Source organism: Budorcas taxicolor, chromosome 23 (assembly GCF_023091745.1).
Source record: "Budorcas taxicolor isolate Tak-1 chromosome 23, Takin1.1, whole genome shotgun sequence".
Taxonomy (NCBI): domain Eukaryota; kingdom Metazoa; phylum Chordata; class Mammalia; order Artiodactyla; family Bovidae; genus Budorcas; species Budorcas taxicolor.
This window is the reverse complement of record NC_068932.1, coordinates 43,791,026-43,811,730: the sequence shown is the minus strand read 5'-3', so window position 1 is coordinate 43,811,730 and position 20,705 is coordinate 43,791,026. Positions and strand designations below refer to the sequence as shown.

Here is a 20,705-nt window from a genome sequence, read left to right as displayed (position 1 = left end):
GCCTTCTAAATCCTTGCTTAGTTACTGTCCAAAACGAATGCAAACCAGAGGGTCAATTTCGTAAGAAAACATCAGCCCCTTGAAACAGTAACATACCAATATTATATCAAAATTCATTTATATGGAATCCAATTGCAAATATTCTTCCCACAAGTTTTAGCATGCAGCAGCAGCAATCCTTTCACCCTGGGAATGCCTTTCAGGGAGGGAAGAAAGAACTAAAGAGATGACATCTCACAGGTATTTTACTATTTTTAGTATTTCAGCATCAAATCTGAGGTTGTGCACATTTCAATACCATCTAAATAGAACTTAAAAGAAAACAAGAAGCAAATATTTAAAGGTTTTCACAGCCTTTTTATCAAAGGGAAACAGTGTGTGTATGTGTGTTTTAAATTCCTTGCCACATCAATAGTCTACAAAGTGCTTATCAGGACACTAAGTCTTTTTGTGTCCCTGAGATAGGTCTGAAATTTTTACCCAGTATTGAATGTATACCTGAAGTGGTCAAATAATACTTTTATAGAAAGTTTTTCTACCTAAGATTATAGTTATAACTTTAAATAAGAATGGCCACAATTAACCAACATGCAAAAATTCTCAGACTACTCACTGAGAAATTCATTATACAATGCATTTAACCACCTTACTGCATTCTTAAAATCTTTATTCTATTCTGAACGGAAATTCGCAATTAGCCCAAGCAAAGGCATGCCTTTCTAACACAATTTGCTTAAAGCAGAGTTGATGATAAAGAATCCAAAGACCCTCTGCACGGCAACCTGGGAGTCTAATGTCCACAGAGGCAAGGGAGCAAACTTTTCACATAATTCATTCAGTTCGAGTGAGCTGGCTCCCCAACCACTGCCCTAATGTACATCCACGGGGTAATTCACAGGGAGACTGCTGCCCAGAGTCTGGTGGAGGAAGCCTCAGTTTAAGAGCACTCTTCCAAACAAATAAATACCTAAATACTGAAAGGCGGCTTATCAGAAACTGAAAAAGACGAGAAACCAAAACCCTTTTCAAAACAAGGGAACAGTGTCTACATGAAGTTCAGTCAATAAAAAATTCTGACTTTTCTTACAGTTTGTTCCTTAAAGATTTGATTTTATTGGGCACAACAGGAACTAAATTACTAATAAAAAATAAAAGCTTGTTTTTATTTTTATGTTTTGCTATGGATAATTTGTACAAAAAGTTTCCAAATCTCTAACGAGCTCTAGTGAGACAGAATGTAAAATGGATCTTTTCAGATGGAAGTAGAATGCCAGGTTCTACTTTAAAAAGAATTATCTCAAAGGAACAAAGAGTGACCTGCCATGTGCTTTTGGAGGTGCCCATGCTGGAAAAACTTCTCAATAATATGAAGATGCTGGTACAACTTTTCCTATTACACAACTTCTCACACAACCACATGCGTTACATTTATAGACAGATTTACAATCTGAAAGGAAAAAAGTTCTGTCTTAATAAAATTAGTTTTTTGTTTCCTTTTTACAAACTGTAGTCCAAAGTTCTCTGTCTCCTCATGCAGCAGACACATCATCTCTGTTGGGTATGGATCAGAAAAAATCCTTCCAAGCAGATCCTGCCAGGTTCGCTTCATTCCATGCCGTGCGCTCTGTTCGGAGCAACACACTCACGTGGGGTCCCGCACAGAGCTGATACCTTGGTCTTCTGTTCTTGGATTTTTTTTTTTCATTCATCTTCATCATCTTCGTCTTCCTCTCCATCAGATAGGGATGTACAAGGCCGGATCTGTCGGTAGCGGTCAAGCCATTTTTCTACCATTTGCGTGACCAGGGGGTGATTTCGCCGCCGAGAGCTCTTCTGCATGGCCACGAGAACGCCCCCCTCAGTCACGCAGCAGTCCAGCCACTCCCTGAGCAGTTTTTCTTGCTGTTCCTCATTACCTAGCTTTTAGAGGAATGTGAATGAAGAAAAGGAAAAAAAATATGACAGATCAGAGACCTCACAGGAAAGGGCCAGAGCAACGAAGAGTTTCAGCCTAGGTTCTACTCTCATCAATTCTATGTTTAAAACCCTATGGGTAAACAGGAAAAAATATCAACTTGAAAATTCACAGACAAACCTAGAGGGAAGAACAGCCTAATGATAAGTCCCTTTGTTTGATATAATGGCAAAAAGCAAGTGTTATCCAATACATTGATTCTGGCAAAGAAAAGACTAGAAAGGAAAGTCGCAGCTTCAAAAAGAACAAGGTAAGTTTGCTCAGAAAGTTATGCATAGGGTGAAGTTACAAAAATTATCTATGAATTTTTTTCTTAATGTTATGCTTATAAAAGTTTTATAATAATTACTATTAAATAAAAGGCCAATACTTTTTATAAGAATACGGGTTTGCTGCGAGTATTCTTTCACACCTCATCACTTCCCTGCGGCTACAGGGAGCTCCTACCTGCTGCTCCCACCACTGCCCAGGCACCTAGTCTCACCTGAGGGGCCAGTGCGCCTCTTCTACGCAAACTGGCTGCTGGCTGCCCAGCTCGCCCAGAGTAAAAGTCAGAAAGACTGAAAAGACTGCCTACGGCCAGCCCGCAGCCTCAGCCTCCTCTCCGCCCCACCCAGTCCCACAAGCCACGCTGGCCTTCCAGTTCCCTCTGCTACAACTCTCCTCCCCCAGTTTCTGCAAGACTCCTTCCTCTTGAAGTCTCGATTCAGGCGCCAGCTCCTCAGTGACACCTTACCTTACCCCCCCAGTTCAGTCACCGAAACCCTGCACCCCCATCCCTCCCTCTCCCCTCAGCCCATCTTTTTACTTCTCCACCTTAGCACTCATCACTGCCTGAGGGCATGGACTGTGCTCCTCACCGCTTTATCTCCACACAACACCTCCTACACAGCTGTCTGAAAGGGCAAACTTCAGTCTGTCTGACTAGCATCTACAGAAAGTGACAAACTGTGACCAAACTCAAAACCCTAAGTGGTGGTGCAGATACCAGCACATCCGAGAGACCCAAGGCCAGGCTCTGGCACAGCGCTGCCACTTTACGCAGTTAGTGCGAGAAACCGGCGTCTTACCTCCTGAGCAGAAAGGAAGTGCACGTGGAGTAGCTTCCTCTCACTGTCAACCAGAGGCAGAAACGTGATGGTGACGTCGTCATCGGTGTTCAGGTTAGCACCAGCACCTCGGTTACCATAGCCATCATTTTCCATGGCAACCAAAGCAGAGAAGTGGCCCCTTGTATAGCCCAGAGCAATCGGACTTTTCCAGCAAAAACTCTGTTCCCACAACAAAGGCAAATACACACCTGGAGAGAGGGAAGAAAATCACAATGGGATTTTCAGGATGTGACTGCAATGTGCCTTAAAATAATAAACAAGAAAGTTCCAAAATACTAATGATAATGGTTTACCTTGAAACCGAGTATATCCTAAAGTTTCTCCCCGAAAACTTTTATAATATTTTACTCCATAAACTATAATTGGTCGTCTAAGAATATGTGCAAGTACAAAAATGTGAGTCTGCTCCAAACTTGCTCCAGGCTGTACAGAACAAAACAAAAGAAAGAATTTCTCTTTAAAACATCCACTACCACCCTGGAAAACTGACATGTACAACAAAATGCTGCTCTCCTTCAGCACACTATCTCCATTCATTAAAAAAAACAATACATGGTACTACTACTGTCAAGCTAAAGAATGATTCCTCAAATAGCAAAGTCCAATAAAAGAAATCTGCAAAGCTTACATACAGATGTCCTTCGCTATCCAAAACTCAAGAACTAAACAGATTTGGTTAAATACTGATCATGAGGAATAAGGGATTAAGACAACAAAGAACTTTTATTTATATAATTGCCTTCTGGTTAAGTTCCTCATGGAAGTACTACTTACAACAGGGTCCTCCCGAAGTGAAAAGATGCGCTTGACTGTCTCACAGGAATACAGCTTGCAAATGGCCACATCACCTAACACAAGAATACTCAACTGGTCTCCTTCCCTCAGCAGCAAATCCGGCAGCATCTTTACAGCAGGTACATGTCTCAGACGTGTACCCTGCCCAAAGGGTGAACCCTGCCCAAAGGGCCCAAAGACAGAGGGACTTCCCTCACACTGTACTAATGAATTACGGTGTTTTCTGCAAAGAAAAGAAGTGATTTGTTGTGCATATACATGAACTTTACAGTTCAGTATATTAATGAAGTGAAAGTTGCTCAGTCGTGTCCAATTCTTTGCGACCCCACGGACTGTATAGTCCATGGAATTCTCCAGGCCAGAATACTGGAATGGGTAGCCTTTCCCTTCTCCAGGGGACCTTCCCAACCCAGGGATCAAACCCAGGTCTCCCACATTGCAGGCAGATTCTTTACCAGCTGAGCCACAAGGGAAGCCCAAGAATACTGGAGTGGGTAGCCTATCCCTTCTCCAGCGGATCTTCCCAACCCAGGAATCGAACTGGGGTCTCCAGCACTGCAGGCGGATTCTTTACCAACTGAGCTAAGAGGGAAGTATATTAATAACACTCCACTAAACTAGCATGTGTCTTGAGAGACAACTCAACACGTCTACACAAGGTCATTCCCAATCACTTCTGTCCATGGGACCTTCTCCTTGGCCTACCTCACGTGGACACAGCATCAACCAGGGAGCCCTACGAAGACCACAGCTTGATCCTCAGGGGCCTGACAGCGCACCACCAGCACAGGAGTGCCCATTATCAGTGAGTGATCTTGGACACGGAACAGGAGCTAACCCATAGGTGGGTAAAGCAGGCGTAAAGCCGCCTTTTTTTTTTTTAATTTTTTAATTTTTATTTTAATACAGTTTATTTACAATGTGCTAGTTTCTGCAGTAAAGTGAAACCATTTATAGATAGACATACCTCCACTCTTTCTTAGATTCTTTTCCTATAAAGATCATTACAGAGTTCCCTGTGCTATACAGTAGGTCTTTAGTTACCAATTTTATATGTAGCAGTGCCTGTATGTCAATCCCCCAAAGCTACCTCTCCGTGAGGACAACATAACTGAAGAGCAATCTGAGGATATATTTAAGAGGTTAAATCACCAAGTAAAACGTTCATTCTGACAGTTTTCTAGTCACTTAACACAGAAACATACTGCCCTCTCTGTTCGGCAGTGAGGCCTATGGTCACAGAGCCGATCGGCAGTCAGTGGAACCCAAGTCACCTGATGCCAAGTCCCCAACTCGCCTCTGTACCACTCTGCTCCAACGTGTTCTCATTGCAAACCAAGGCATGCAGAGCCGCTGCCTCACTTTTTTCAGAGAAGCAACATGCCTGGAAGCATTCTTACCTGACTAGCAAGAGACAGTATAAATGCCCAGTCTTCTTGCCACTGTTCTTCTCTCAAGGAAAAATGTAAACCAAAGCTCTGAGAATACCAGGACTCCCAATCTTTCCAACGTGTATAAAACCTAAAAAGCAACACAGTCAAAAAGAAGCCTTTCCATAAACAGTTATTTAATGTTCTAATCATTTATTTAATGTAGTCTTTAAGCACTTCATATGCAGAAACTTAATAATTCATTTTACCTGGCTTGAAGTAAATTTTTCAAATTAAAGATGCCCCCATTCTGCTAGCAGACTTTTTTTTTTTTTTTTGCTAGCAGACATTTTTCAACATACCTTCAGACATAATCTGATTGACCACCCACCAAACTTTCACCCGAACTTCAAACACTAATGACAAGAACAACTGATTCCAACTGTCTACTACTGGTTTACAAATGAAAAAGAAAAACACTCAAAATCATCTGAGAGTTTGGATAAAATCAAAGACACTTTACTCCATTAATGAACAGTATCCACTACTTGGTCACAGATTTAGAAACAGCCCATGTGTTTACGAGAATATCAAAATCCCTTCCTTGAGATTTCATTATATAAAATTATTTGAATATCACATGATAATAAAAAAAATGCAACTACAAAAATAATCCCCTCTTCATGCTTAATACCTCTCTAAATACTTCAGCCTAATAAATTATGAAGATTAAAACTCAAACTAGGCCACTGGTAGACTGAATTACTAAAACTAAACATTCTTTTTCTTTATAACATCAAGTATACAATTAAATAAAGCCAGATATAATTACATTGAAAACTGTGATCCACTGTCTTACAAACAAACCAGCAAAGGCCTCTGAAGACAGATTAACCAGTAACAGATTACAAACAGTTAACCAGTTTGTAACATTACAATCCTCTCACATGTAATGAACTATCAATCCCCAATACTTCTATGTACTTCAATTCTAGGTGAAAGAATCAAAAGATTAGAAAACATTCTCTCGCAACTGTTGAAAAGTTAAGGTATTAAATGTCTTAGTGTCACGTGTTTCTTTAACTTAATGCAGGGTTTTGTAAAAAGTAAATTAATGTTATTTTAGATTTAAAATATAATGTTACAGAGGCTTAACTCGATTAGAAAAAAACTTTTTTTCTATTTATAGTAACCACAGGTTTTTTCTTTATAATTCAGGAATGTAAGTTTCAATGCCAAATGTTTAAAAATAAAATATGGATATCCCTCTTAAAATACCTAAGATATACAGAAATATATTTTAATGCACAAATGACAAAATACATTGTTTTAATATCAGTTTGGGAGAATCATTCTGAAACAGAAAGTTATTACAAACTGAAAGATGTATGTGGTAATAAATTTCTTGGTTAGTGCCTAAAATCATTTTAATATCGAAACAGCTAAATTTGCCAGGAATCAAATGATAACTGCACTCAAAACTAAAGAAGACTGCAGAATAAAGGGGTTCAAAAATATATTTAAAAATCACACCCACCACACAAAGACCTGAACTGTCAATCTACCTGGCTCAGTCAAGGACACAAATCCGAACATGCGACTAAGTGAGACAGCAATACAAGTTTGGCTTAACATTCAAAAGTCAATTTCAGGACAATAAGACTTAACACTCTATCTGGTAATACTCCCGAAATTAATCTCCACCTTCAGTGCAATTTCTATCAAAACCCCAGGGGGGCTTTTCTGCAGAAGCTAGAACCTAAAATTTACCTAGAAGTCCAAAGGGAACAGCAAAAAGAATCTGAAGAAAAGAAGGATAAAGTTGGAAGACTTAAGATTCCTGATTTCAAAACCTACCACAAAGCTATAATCATCAAGATAATCTAACACTGGCATAAAGAGAGACACATAGATCAACAGGAAAAACCAAGAGTCCAGAAACAAATCTTTATTTTATGAAAATATTTTTCAACAAAAGTACCAAGTACTTGAGAGAAAAAAATAAAATAAATTTAAAAACTGCAAATAACTATAATAAATATGTTAAGGGCTCTCTAATGGAAAAAGACAGCATGCAAGAGCAGATGGGCAATTTAAACAGAGATGGAAATCCTAAGACAGAACCAAAATGAAATTTCAGAGAGCAAAATCACTAACAGAAATGAAAGTATTTTTGACAGCTTTATTAGTAGACTGGACTTGGCTAAAGAAAGAACCTCTTAAAGATACATCAATACAAAACTTCAAATCTAAAAAGAAAAGATAACATGGACAAAAAAAACAGAAGAATAACTGTGGGACAACTAAAAAAGGTACAACATATAACATTACAGACAGTAAAGAGGGAGAAAAAAAGGAACAAGAAGAAATACTTGAAACAGTAAGGACTGAGAATTTCACCAAATTAATGTCAGACACCACACCACAGATTCAGGAAGCTCAGAGAAAACCAAGAAGGAAAATCGCCAGAAAAACCCCACCTAGGCATATCATATTCAAACAACAGAAAATTAAAGAAAAAAGTCCTGAAAGAAGACAGAGTATAAAAAACCCCTACCTACAGAAAAATAAAAGAATTATAACCAACTTCTCGGAAACCATGCATACAAGCAAGAAGAGAATAAAGTGAAATATTTTTTAAAGTTGAGAGAAAAAAAAACCACCAACCTAGAATTCTATACCCTGTGAAATTATCCTTCAAAAGTAAATGAGAGGACTTCTCTGGTGACACAGTAGATAAGAATCCACCTGCCAATGCAGGAGACACAGGTCTGACCCCTGGTTAGGGAAGATCCCGCATGCCACAGGGCAACTGAGCCTGAGCACCACAAGTACTGAGCCTGTGCCCTAGAGCTGCGAGCCACAACCACTGAGGCTCCTGCTCCCAGAGCCTGTGCCCCACAACAAGAGAAGCTGCCACAATGAGAAGCGCCTGTGCTGCAACAAAGAGGAGGCCCCCCTCGCCACAACTAGAGAAAGCCTGCGTGTAGCAACAAACACCCAGGACAGTCAAAAATAAACCTTTCTTTTTTTAAGCTAAAATCCTTTTCAGACAAAAATGGAGGCAATTTGTTGCCAGAGACCTGCTTCATCAGAAACTTTGAACTACATAAAGGTCTTGATCTGCATCAAGAAATAACTGAAGATAAAATTAAAACTTTTTATTTTTTACTCTTAATTGATTTAACGGGTATTATTCAAAATAATAGCAACAATATATTAAGTGTAAAACTTGATACATAGAGAGGCAACAATACTAAGCTACAAATCATATTTCTAAAATAACTGATTTTTCCCATTTATATTACTCTCGCTTGGCTCTCTATTTGGATTGACATGTCAATCAAAGACAAGTACGATATTCCATCACGAGCACCTGAGTCAGTTTAAATCACAGGCAGTCAACAGAAAAGCACAGCTGCTATGAGAAAAAAATGGCCTATCTTGACGTGATGGGGGAGGGGTTTAAATAAAATTACTTTCTCCATTCTCATTCAGATATTTTATACGATATAAGAGAATGTCTCATTCCACCTGATTTGAATTATAAGCAAAGGAAATCCTAGCCAAAAAAAAAAAAAAAAGATTTAAAGGAGACTGCACAAGTGACATGCTGGCCTTCTCATTCTACCTTCTAACAGTAATAGCCATGTAAGATCCCAGTCAACAAACTGGTCACAACTCAAAATAGTCACCATTTTAATGCTTATTCAGTAAGGCTAATATATTTGACCCACGTCACCTAAGCTCTGAATCTATGGCAACACGTCCCCCCTCCCCATCTGATCGTCTTCATTCCCTCTCCATCCTATTTCCACCTCAAGATACTGAAATAGACATCTGTGTGATCACTATAACCCTTGCAGCTTCCTACACCTTAACTGTAAAACATCAGGTTTGACCCTGTATGTAAAACATCAAGTCTGACCCTGTATGTAAAACATCAGGTTTGACCCAGTATGTAAAACATCAGGTTTGACCTTGTGTGGCAGGGACTGGAAGAGGTGGTACCAAGAGAGACAGTATTTTCAGAAGCCTGTCCATATGCCGGCTGAAATACCCTTTTAGAGCGAAGGCCTCCACTTCTGAAAGATCCGCTGCGACCGCACTCACCGCGGCTGCACTTTTTTTTTTTTTTTTCGTGGCTGCACTCTTAAGACCAAGGTCTTCCCCACTCCACCAGCCATCGAGCCCAAACCTCGGATTGTGGCACTTACCTACTTTCACATTAAACTTTCAGACTTCAAGTGACTCAAAACTGGAATATCAGTCCTAACATTAGTTACCACTGCTGAAATTTACAGTACTCTTTCAACCTTACAACAAAGGCAGGATATTACCACCAGAGGAAAGACTCTAGGTTTGCCTGTTTTAAAGGACTTGCAAAATAGATTTACCAAAATCCAGATCTAGCTTCTAGGCTATGCACACCCAAAACACAGATTCATCTTTACAGGGCAGACACACATTAATCAAACCTACAAGGCAGACCTATAAAGCCACAGTACCCCAAACAACTATCATCCTCTCAGTGTGGGCAGGCCCACATAAACAGCCAGAGCACGAGGATGTTGTCTGATGAGCACACCACCCAATCCAGAGAGGTGAGACAGGATGGACACTTAATGGCATCAGGCTTACCTGGCCTGATGAATCCACACCACAAAAGGAGTGGTATTCCCCTCAATACCAAATCAATCCACAGCAGTCTCCCTCCTCTAAAGGGCACAAAGTCCTCTCCACTGGACAAAGGCTAAATGACTAAACCATCAGATAACTGAGTCCATGTAGGCTTTCTTAGATGTGGTAATGAGGATGTGATTGGGTAGTAGAATATCCTTGTTCTTAAAAAATACAGGATAAAACACTGAAGGAGAAAGCATCACGTTGTCTAAAACAAATTGTTTCTGCATTAATATACAGAGATAATATATAGAGAGAACATACAGAAAAATGTTAACCATCAACAACTGATCAAGCCAATGAAGGAGATGCTGGGGTCCACCAGACTGATTTTAACTTTTCTGTGGATTTGAAAATTTGCAAAATTACAAAAATGTAGTCTTAAGAGTACCTGTCTCAGGAAGAAAAACGTGTAATACATAATCAATATAATATCTTAAACTTGAACAAAAATATGAATAGCTACTTTAATATATGAGCAAAGACCTTCCTATATTTAATAAGACCACTACCACAAATTCAAATGTTTGTTTTAAAGCTTAGCAAATCATGTAAAAAACCACTGCAATGTTCAAAGCGTCTCAATGTCTAAAACCAAAGCTTCCCCCTCCCCCAGCTTCCATAAAAAAAAAAAACAGACAAAAAGCATCCAACCACTGTAAGGACAGGTTTCAGCTAGTGCTGTCTTGGATTTCAAAAGGGAAGGATGTCAGCTCACCAATGTGAACAGTCATGCAGGCTGTCATGCAGGGCTTTCCGAAGCACCGAGTCCTTGTCGTAAATGCCCCAGGTAGCTTGTAGTACTGAATCAAGTAAGCAGTCTCCTGCAGTCCGGTTCCAAAGTGCATACAGTCGACTGTCCAAACGTGTAGCCAATTCCAAAGACCAGTTTATAATTGGAGATTCTTCTTCTAACTCTATATGAGGAATTTAACATATTCATATAAAACATCAATAAAGGAAACTGAAGATGATTCAAAGAAATGGAAAGATAGCCCATGCTCTTAAGACTTGAAGAATTAATATTCTTAAAATGGCCACACTACCTAAAGCAACCTATAGATTTAACGCAATTCCTATGAAACTACCCAAGACATCTTTCACAGAACTAGAATAAATAATCCTAAAATTTATATGGAACCACAAAAGATCCAGAATTGCCAAGGCACTCCTGAGAAAAAAGAACAAAGCAAGGGCTTCCTTGGTGTCTCAGTGGTAAAGAATCTGCCTGCCGATGCAGCAGACGTGGGTTCGACCCCTGATCTGGGAAGATCCCACATGCCGTGGAGCAACTACGCCCGTGCACCACAACTATTGAGCGTGTCTGTGCTCTAAAGCCCTGGAGCTACAACCACTGAGCCCACGTGCCGCAGCCAGAGCCCACGCTCCACGAGAGAAGCCACCGCAACAAGTCCACACACCACGACTAGAGAGTAGCCCCTGCTCTCCACTAGAGAAAGGCCCGCACAGCTACGAAGACCCAGCACGGCCAGAAAAGAAATACAATTTTTAAAAAGAAAAAGGAGGAGGTCCAACCCTCCCAAACTTCAGGTAAGACTGTAAAGCTACAGTAATCAAAACACCATGGTATTCACACACAAAAAAGACACATAGCTCAGTGGAACAAAACAGCCCAGAAATAAAATCACACACCTATGGCCAATTATCTTCCACAAAGGAGGTAAGACTATACAATGGGAAAAAAGCCTCTTCAACAAGCGGTGTTGGACAGCTTCATGTAAATCAATAAAGTTAGAACACGTCTTCACAACAAATACAAAAATATGCTCAAAATGACTTAAAGATTTAAATATATGACATAATATCATAGAACTCCTAGAGAAGAACAAAGGCAAAACATTCTCTGACATAAACTGTACTAATATTTTCTTAGGTCAGTCTTCCAAGGCAATAGAAAAAAGCAAAATAAACAAATGAGACCTAATCAAACTTAAAAGCTTTTGCACAGCAAAGGACACCATAAACAAAAAGAGATGACAAGGTTTGGAAGGGAGAAAATATCTGCAAACAGTGCCACCAAAAAAGGGCTTAACTTGTAAAATATACAAACAGCTCTCATGTAACACAACCACAGAAAAACCACCCAACTGAAAAATGGGCAAAAAGACCTAACCAGGCATTTCTCCAAAGACATACAGATGTCCAAAAGGCACATGAAAAGATGCTTAACAATGCTAATTACTAGAATTATGCAAATCAAAACTACAATGAAATACCAGCTCACACTGGTCAGAGTGATAATCATTTAAAAGTATACAAATACACCCGGGAGAGGGTGTAGAGAAAAGGGAACACCCTCGTGCACTACCGGTGCAGCCAATATGGAAAACAGTATGGAGGTTCTTGAAAAAATTTTTAAAAATAGAGCTGCCATATGATTCAGCAATCCCACTCCTGGGCAGATACCTGGACAAAACCGTAACTGAAATAAACAAACGCTCCTCCTATGTTCATAGCAACCCTATTCACAATAACCAAGACATGGAAACAACCGAAATGTCCCTTGACAGATGAGTGGATGAACACATATGGTGCACATACACAATGGAATACTACGCAGCCAGAAAACAGAACGAGACCATGCCAGTCGCAGCAACACGGACGGCCTAGAGTTCACCATACCAAGCGAAGTCAGGAAGACAAATACCAGCTGACAGCACTTAGAAGGTGGAAGCTAAAACATGACATGAATGGAATTCTCCAGGCAACAGACTCACAGACGCAGACAATAGACTTCTGGTGGCCAAGACTGGTGGGGGATGGAGTGGAAGTTTGGGGTTAGCAGATGGAAACTAGTATATATGGAACAGATAAATAAGATCCTATTATATAGCATAGGGAACATATTCAATTATCTTGTGACAAACCATAATGGAAAAGACTATAAAAAAGAACATATGTTGAAGTATAATAGAATCACTTCGCTATATAGCAGAAGAAATTAACACAATATTGTAAGTCAACTACAATATAAATAAAGACGCAAGTAAGTAAATAAATGTAACATGTTCAGTTTCATTCTTCTGCAATTTAGAAATATTCTATTTGGAAGAAAGAAAGAAAGAAAGTGAAGTCACTCAGTCATGTCCAACTCTTTGTGACCCTGTGGACTGTAGCCTACCAGGCTCCTCAGTCCATGGGATTTTCCAGGCAAGAATACTGGACTGGGTTACCATTTCCTTCTCCAGGGGATCTTCCTGACCCAGGGATTGAACCTGGGTCTCCCACATTGCAGGCAGACACTTTACCGTCTGCACCACCAGGGAAGCCCTTGGAAGAAAGAAACTATTCTCTGAAGTGTTAAAAAATGCCTATGTAATATACTAATAAACAGCTAGAAATTCTGATCAATTGAAATATAAACCTTTTAAGTAATGGAAACATCTTGAGGCCCTAGAATAATTTATTTAATTTTTAAATTCTTTACAATTTATTTTCTTAAAATGTTTATTATGAAAAAATACTCATCCTAGAATAGGAAACACAAAACCAAGATTTTAAAACTTTTATACCTTTATTCACTCTACCACAGTTATGAGCTGTGAATGAGCTGTTTTAACAGCATAATACTGTTCTTAAGGACTTTATACATTTTCAGTTTAAAGTAGAAATAAAATATGATGACTATACACCAAACTACTCCAAAGCTTACAAAACAGAGCAAAACATTTATTGAAATCACTAAAAATTAAATTATACTCATTAGTTTCATGCTTACCTTTTTGAACATCTCTATCGAGCACCTCATCAAATAATTTTTCTTGGACTGTTGGAGGCAAGTCTTCAATATCTACAAAGAAAAACCTTGTCTTAAAAAAATCTTTAAATGCCTCATAACTTAAAAAATTTGATGCCAATATCTAACAGTAACTTCCTCTAAAATAACTCCCTTTCCACTGAAGACTGTCAAGCAGCGTCTTTTAAAAAAACATGTATGTATCTCATGAGTTGTGTATATGAGGTGCAGAATAGTTTCTTTCTGTACTTCATTGTCAAAACAGTGATCTATCTACAAATAGTAAGACGAAAAGCATCTGAACCAGTAATAATAATCAGCTATTATCAAAAAGACAAGAGATAACAAATACAGACAAGAATGCAGAGAAAAGGGAACCCCTGTGCACCACTGGTGGGAATGTAAACTGGAGAAGGGCTTCCACTACAGAAAACGTTATGGAGGATCCTCAAAAACATAAAACTATCAAAAATGATCCAGCGATCTCACTTCTGGGTATGCAGACAATAGAGATGACAAACCTGTATCCCCACGCTGGCTGCAATGTTACTCGAAATAGCCAACATACAAAAAGAACCGAAGTGTCTATCAATGGTGAATAAATATAAAGTAGATGGGTTACTAAACCATGACAAAGAAAACATCGTGCCATCTGCAACACATAGAAGGGCCTTGGAGATGCTATGCTAAGCGAGATAAGTTCAACAGAAGACGACAAATACTGCTTGGCATCACTTATATACGGATCTTAAAAAAAAAGATGGGGAGAAACTGGTGAAAGTACAAACTATAAGCCATAAGATGAAGAAGGATGGGATTTAATGTAAAGCATAGTGATGATAATCAGTAACACTGTATTGTACACTTGAAATTCTCTAAGAGAACAAAACATAAATGTTTTCACCCAAAATATAAATAGATAAATACAAGGCGAGGTAATAAGTGTGTTAACTAACTAGACTGGGTGGGGGTGGGGGGGATCCTTTCACAATTTATGTGTGAATCAAATCACCATGGAATTCTCTACGCAGAATACTGGAGTGGGTAGGTCTTCCCTTCTCCAGGGGATCTTCCCAACCCAGGGATCAAACCCAGGTATCCAGCATTGCAGGCGGATTCTTTACCAGCCAAGCCACAATGGAAGCCCAAGAATACTGGAGTGGGTAGCCTATCCCTTCTCCAGCGGATCTTCCCGACCAGGAACCACATTGCAGGCGGATTCTTTACCAACTGAGCTATCAGGGAAGCCCCAAATCACCAATGTGCATCTTAAAATCTTACAATTTTCTGTTAATGACAACTTAATATAGCTGAAATTAAAGGGGGAAAAAAAAAAAAAACAGAAGAAGAACAGAGGTCTCTGATACTCAGGTTAAAAACAGACAAATTCTGTTTTCTGCCGCCCCACCTCCGCCACGCTCAATCTCTGCTCAGAACTGTTTTTGCAGACTTTAGAATCTTCTTACAAAAGTCAATGAACCATTCCTTTTGGCACACAAATTTGTTTTTATCACCTTCCTGAAATTTTCTATGCTCTATTCAGTTTACTAATTGAGTAGTCTAGAATAAAAAGCATGATTACCCTTACAACATTTTTTTAAACTACAGAACTATTTTCAATTCAAAATAAAATCTAATCACTTAGTGTAATAAGTTTAAATATATAGAGAGTGCATTTGAAATGAAATTTGTCTAATTTTGTAAGGCTTGGTTGTAATTTCCTATCATTTTGTAAACACCTCTGCTCACATCTTAATATAAGCTTAAAATAGAAAGCTCAGAACACTCAAAACCAAAATCTAAGTTTTACTTAGAAACTTTAGGTGTTCAGTGTATTTATTCAGTGTCAACTGAGAAAAAACAACCTGGAAAACATTTCCACTTGTCATGGAACTGGAAAATATAAAGTTGCTTCACAAATATAGTAGAAATTAACATAATGAGCGAAGTAAAGCAATGACGCTTTGAAAAGAATGCCAGTATCTTTGATTCAAATAATTTGTATCTACCCATCAAAAACCCATGTTCTGATCTTATCTCCTAATATCAGGTAACCAATAGTTATCTAATTTAAAAATAATAAACACATGTGAAAAGAAAAAGAAAAAACCTGATTCATAACACTCTAAAAAAAACAGAAAAAAAAAAGTGGATAAAACAGATTCTTAAAAATATCTGAGGCACACAAAGAAGTCAGTTATTACCAGCTGCTGTCTTCCTCTCAGCTCTATAGCATTAGTTTATAAATGGCCTATACAGTGATTACTTTCAGTAAAACAGGACAGTCAAGCTGATAGCCACTAATAGTGGCTATCTGTTTTCTAACAATCATTTTCATTCAGACACTGAAAGAATATAATAAAGTGGAAATTTGTTTTCACAAAGAGATTTGGAGTTACCTGCTGGCAATGTAAATGTTACAAGGTCAGTTAGGAAATAGCAAGCAAAGTCCCCTTTTCTCTGGTGAAGAGAGGCAGCGATCTCACGACGGATCTGCTCTGTCAGTTCAGGACACACCATTGCAGGAATACACTTTGCAGCTTGTTGAGACACCTTAAATACAAAAGACACTTTCCTCTACATCTCATTCATCATCACTGGAAGCAGAAATCAACAACATTAAAAAGAAATTACCAAAACTTCCCAGTAACTTAAGGTGTTTTTATTTTAAATATATGAGATATTGGTGTTATGTCCTCAACAGTATGTATCAGTACAACTTTCCTGGGAAACAGAGATAAAAATGCTTTACCCTCTCGATTCAGTAATTCAGTAATTTTTAGTGGCATTTATCCCACGGAAATATACAAACAAGCATATAAAAATGTATGTAAGACAGAGCTGTTCACAAAGGTTCATCACAGGAGAGGGAATGAGTACAGAAAGCGAAGTTAAGAATAACTATCAGGCCCCTAATAAAAACATTCTTAAACAGGGAATTCCAGCTCACAGAGAAAGAGGAAAGTAGAAGCAGGATCTTAGTTCCCCAACCAGGGATCAAACCCACACTGCTTGCAGGGGAAGCATCTTAACCACTGGACCATCAGAGAAGTCCCTATAATTTTGTATACTTTAAAAAGCAGCTGGCTTCCCCAAGTGTAGAGCAGACAACAAAGTTCTGAAGTAGTACAACTCAACAGGAATGAAACCTGAGCAAGAACTTTCCTGTCCTTTTAAAAATGATGAACAACAACAAAGGATGAAAAAGCATTATCTTACATTTAAGTTGTCTTCCTCTGTGGAGCTCAAGAAATCTATACACAGAGAATCCTGAAACCCAAGGTGAGTATCCATCTACTCGAGAGGAAATGAGTCTGCTGTGACCCTCCACTCTGTCACTACAGCTGCAGCCACTAACCTGGGCGACCTTCATGAACAGACTTCCAGTCACAAGTGGGGCTTGCAGCAGATCTTCCAATAAAGCCACACACAAAGTTTTATGATACTGCCATCTACATAACATGCGTGGACACACTTAATTGTAATGACTACTGAGGTAAGTGAACAGTGTTTCAAACACCCTGTATACTCATGACAACCATCAGACACCCCCTTCTGAAAATCCTTGCAAGAAAATTCAGTTCTAAACATTACTGGCCAGGATTAACACTGACGGTGAAGTTGTCACCACACCTGAACTCCACAAGCCCAACCTAAGCAACAAATTGTGGAAAAATATTAAATATTTTCAGAATATAACTATTTCTTAAATAACAGCATTAAAATGGATCTCAAAAAAGTAAACTCAAAAATAGCTTTTTCGAAACTGCTAACCCTTAGTCCCTTTGCAAAATCCTGGGGAGATTTTGAACACTGAACACCTCAGAAGAAACCTTAGAACTAGTGACTGACTGCTAAACCTCTCCTCCTGCCACCATCCTTAAGCACTTGCCCCTGAACCCTGCCCCTTATCTCCCAGCCTCTTCAGCCTCATGACTCTCCATCAGCTCCTTAGCCTACTTGCTAATTTAGGGCCCATGAACTTGGGAAGGGTCCATGAACTAGAACAGGAAGTTCAATTTAATTTAAATCCTTCATTTCATTTGCCTACATTTAAAATGCATGTTCTTATACATCACAAATTTAATATTCTGACAACTATATGTTTCACTGTAACTGATTTCCTTTGCAAATCTATTTTCTGTTTTATATATTTAAAAACAACAGTTTGAAAAGCAGTCCATTTATTCCACCAGACTACAAACAGGGCTCATGGTTTAAAATCCCATTAAGTAAGCCCCCAGCCCCAGACACACATTCCCAAAATGTAACGCTCCCCTGTTCTCAACCCCGAAGGCCCTGGCTGGCTCTGTGCCCCGTCTGCAGACACAGCCCTCAGCCCAGACTCATGCTCCCCCATCCCAGTCTCCCTACTGACCCCTTCGATTCTGTCCTGTGGAGTGCGCACACCACGGAGACTAAATTCCACCACCGACTCTGTTCTTTCCCGAGAACAAGCGTCCTCTCCACCTCCCCCATGGTGTGTGCCAGGGCTGGTCCATGTGTACCACAGAATATGGCAGAAATGATGGAGTATCACTTCCTACATTAGGCTATACAGAAAAGACACCGCGGTTTCCACCTCACTCACTCTCTCACAGTCCCCCTCTCTCTTCCTCACGTTCTCTCGGCTCACTTGCTCAAGGAGAGACCAGCCAGCATGTGACACGCAACCCTACGGACAGGCCCACAGGACAAGGACCTGAAGCCTCTTGCCAACACCCACATGAGTATACTTAGAACCACAGCCTCTAGCCCCAGTCGAGCCTCTTGACAACAGTAGCCCTGGCAATTTGGAACCTCATGAGACCTTGAGCCAAAATCATTCAGCTAAGCTGCTCCTGGATTCCTTACTCTCAGAAACTGTGATAACAAGTGTTTGTTGTGGTAAGCTGCTAAGTTTTGAGGGGATCTGTTACCCAGCTGTAAATAAATACACTGGGGTTCTACTATCTTCCCACTGTGAGTCCTCGGAATGCTCTTAGGAGGCTGATGGCTTACACCAGTCCCTCCAGAACCTTCTCAGAGACCTGTACCAGCCAGAGGGGAACCCGCTGCTGCTGCTGCTGCTTAGTTGCCAAGTTGTGTCCGATTCTTTGCGATCCCACGGACTGTAGCCCACCAGGCTCCTCTGTCCATGGGATTCTCCAGGCGAGAATATTGGAATAGGTTGCCATTCCCTTCTCCAGGGGGTCTTCCCAACCTGGGGATCAAACTCGGGTCTCCTGCATTCAAGGCAGATTCTTCGCCATCTGAGCCGCCAGGGAAGCCCTGTCTTCAGTAAGCCTGCCCTTTGCTTTCAGCACAACTGTCTCTCAAGCCCTACCTTGCCCCTGGTTTAACTGGACTCTTAGAAACTAAACACAATAGCAAGCCGTTTCAATCACGCCTCTACCTAACATTCATATTTCTTAACCACTCCTCCCACTTTATGCTCTGTGCATAAATGTTTCCAGATACTGGAGAGCTCAAATACACAAACAAGCATACACAGAAGGAGTATACTGACCATAATGGATTTGAATCAACAACTAATCAAACACTCTGCACTTTTAACCTATTTCTCTTATTTAAAAAAAAACCTGGATGATACAGTCACATCCTAATTAATTCATTCCAACCTCTGTTACTTGTAACATCTACCCAGTTATCTAATCTAGAAACCCAAAAGCCACTTTGACGCCCACCCACCATTACTCCCCACAGCCAGTCCATCCGCTTAACTCCGCTGGCATCTTCAGCATCTCTCTCAAACCGGCCACTGCCATTACTGTCCCAGCGGAATTCCTGCCAGCATCACTGCAGTGTCCTAAGCAGGCTCGCCCCTCTCAAATTCCAGTGGCCAAAACACTCTCATCCTCTCAGTCCGCTGTCCCTCTACCTAAGCCTTTTCAAAGCCTTTAACTGCCCTCAGAATCATCTTCCAGGTCTTTGGCCTAGAAGATCCTTCACACTGCATCCCCTACTTGTCTCTCTCACATCCCATCCGCCATATAACCACGCTGAGCTGCCCACCAGCTCCGAATTCGCCACAAACACCACCACCCCTGCCTCTGAAGAGCCTCCTCAAAGCCGTTCTCTTCTCCACCTATTTTGAAGCTAATTCATCCTACTCCTTCAGATCTCAGCTAAAACATTACCTGCTGCGGGTAAGAAGGTAAGTAAGGTACCAGAAAACACTTTTCTCAAGTACTCCCCACAGCACCTGACACTTCCATCTATGAAACTGCACTCTGTACAGAATCACTGTAACTGGAGATTCACTGCAGGAGGAGCCAATGTCTTCACCATTACACCCCTTTATGCCCAGTACCTTCAACATGGCAGGTACTCAATAAATGTGTGTTAGCTGAATGAATGACTAATGCATTTCGGTTTTTTTCAAATCAAACATATGACTCAATCATTGTGGCAAAACGTCCTGTTTTAAAAAACACATATCCCTTCTGTTGAAGTCTCTTCATTTTAAATGTCATTTTTAAAAGAGGGCTGATCAAATCTAAAACATTTAAGAACTGAGAAATATTAAAACATCAAAAATAAAAACTAAAGAACACATTTCCTTCTTATAAAAGAATATTTAATCAGAATGCCACACTCACCTCTGTAAGCAATATTGCTAGCATATCCTGCCTCTGAAAACGTATAGCCAAATGTACCAGAGTATAGCCAACATCGAAAGCAGAAGGGCGATTCAGCAAGCGGACTTCATCTGCAGTGAGCTGGCGGGCAATGTCCCCTCCCGACGATTTGTAAGCTTCAATAGCAGCTAAATCACCTTCTACAACACCTAGAACAAGCATCAGGACAGAAAATAAGTTTAATTCTATTTTTCTTCAAAAAGCACAAACCTGTAGCAGTCACTCAAAACTCTGATTCTTTGTGATTCCTGGATCCCAGGGCATCATTCAAATGTCCTAAAGAATACAAAGGAAATGACAGTGTATTCCTTTCCCTTTCATTTCCTTCCAGAACTAGAACTGCCTAGCTGGGCACTTACCATCCCATTAGTG

General features: G+C 39.9%; 1 protein-coding gene across 2 annotated transcripts in view; it reads right to left on the bottom strand.

The window, feature by feature from the left end:
• Positions 1-288: 288 nt before the first annotated feature.
• Positions 289-20,705, bottom strand: part of ZRANB1 (zinc finger RANBP2-type containing 1) — a 68,485-nt gene continuing 48,068 nt past the window's right edge. For both annotated transcript variants that reach the window (XM_052660698.1, XM_052660697.1), the window contains exons 3-10: positions 20,295-20,482; positions 16,092-16,245; positions 13,675-13,746; positions 10,654-10,852; positions 5,283-5,403; positions 3,381-3,510; positions 3,046-3,275; positions 289-1,920 (exon numbers count right to left, since the gene is read on the bottom strand). In XM_052660698.1, coding sequence (XP_052516658.1) covers positions 1,702-1,920; positions 3,046-3,275; positions 3,381-3,510; positions 5,283-5,403; positions 10,654-10,852; positions 13,675-13,746; positions 16,092-16,245; positions 20,295-20,482 — 1,313 coding nt within the window. In that variant the 3' untranslated portion in view covers positions 289-1,701. The remainder of the gene's footprint in view (positions 1,921-3,045; positions 3,276-3,380; positions 3,511-5,282; positions 5,404-10,653; positions 10,853-13,674; positions 13,747-16,091; positions 16,246-20,294; positions 20,483-20,705) is intronic.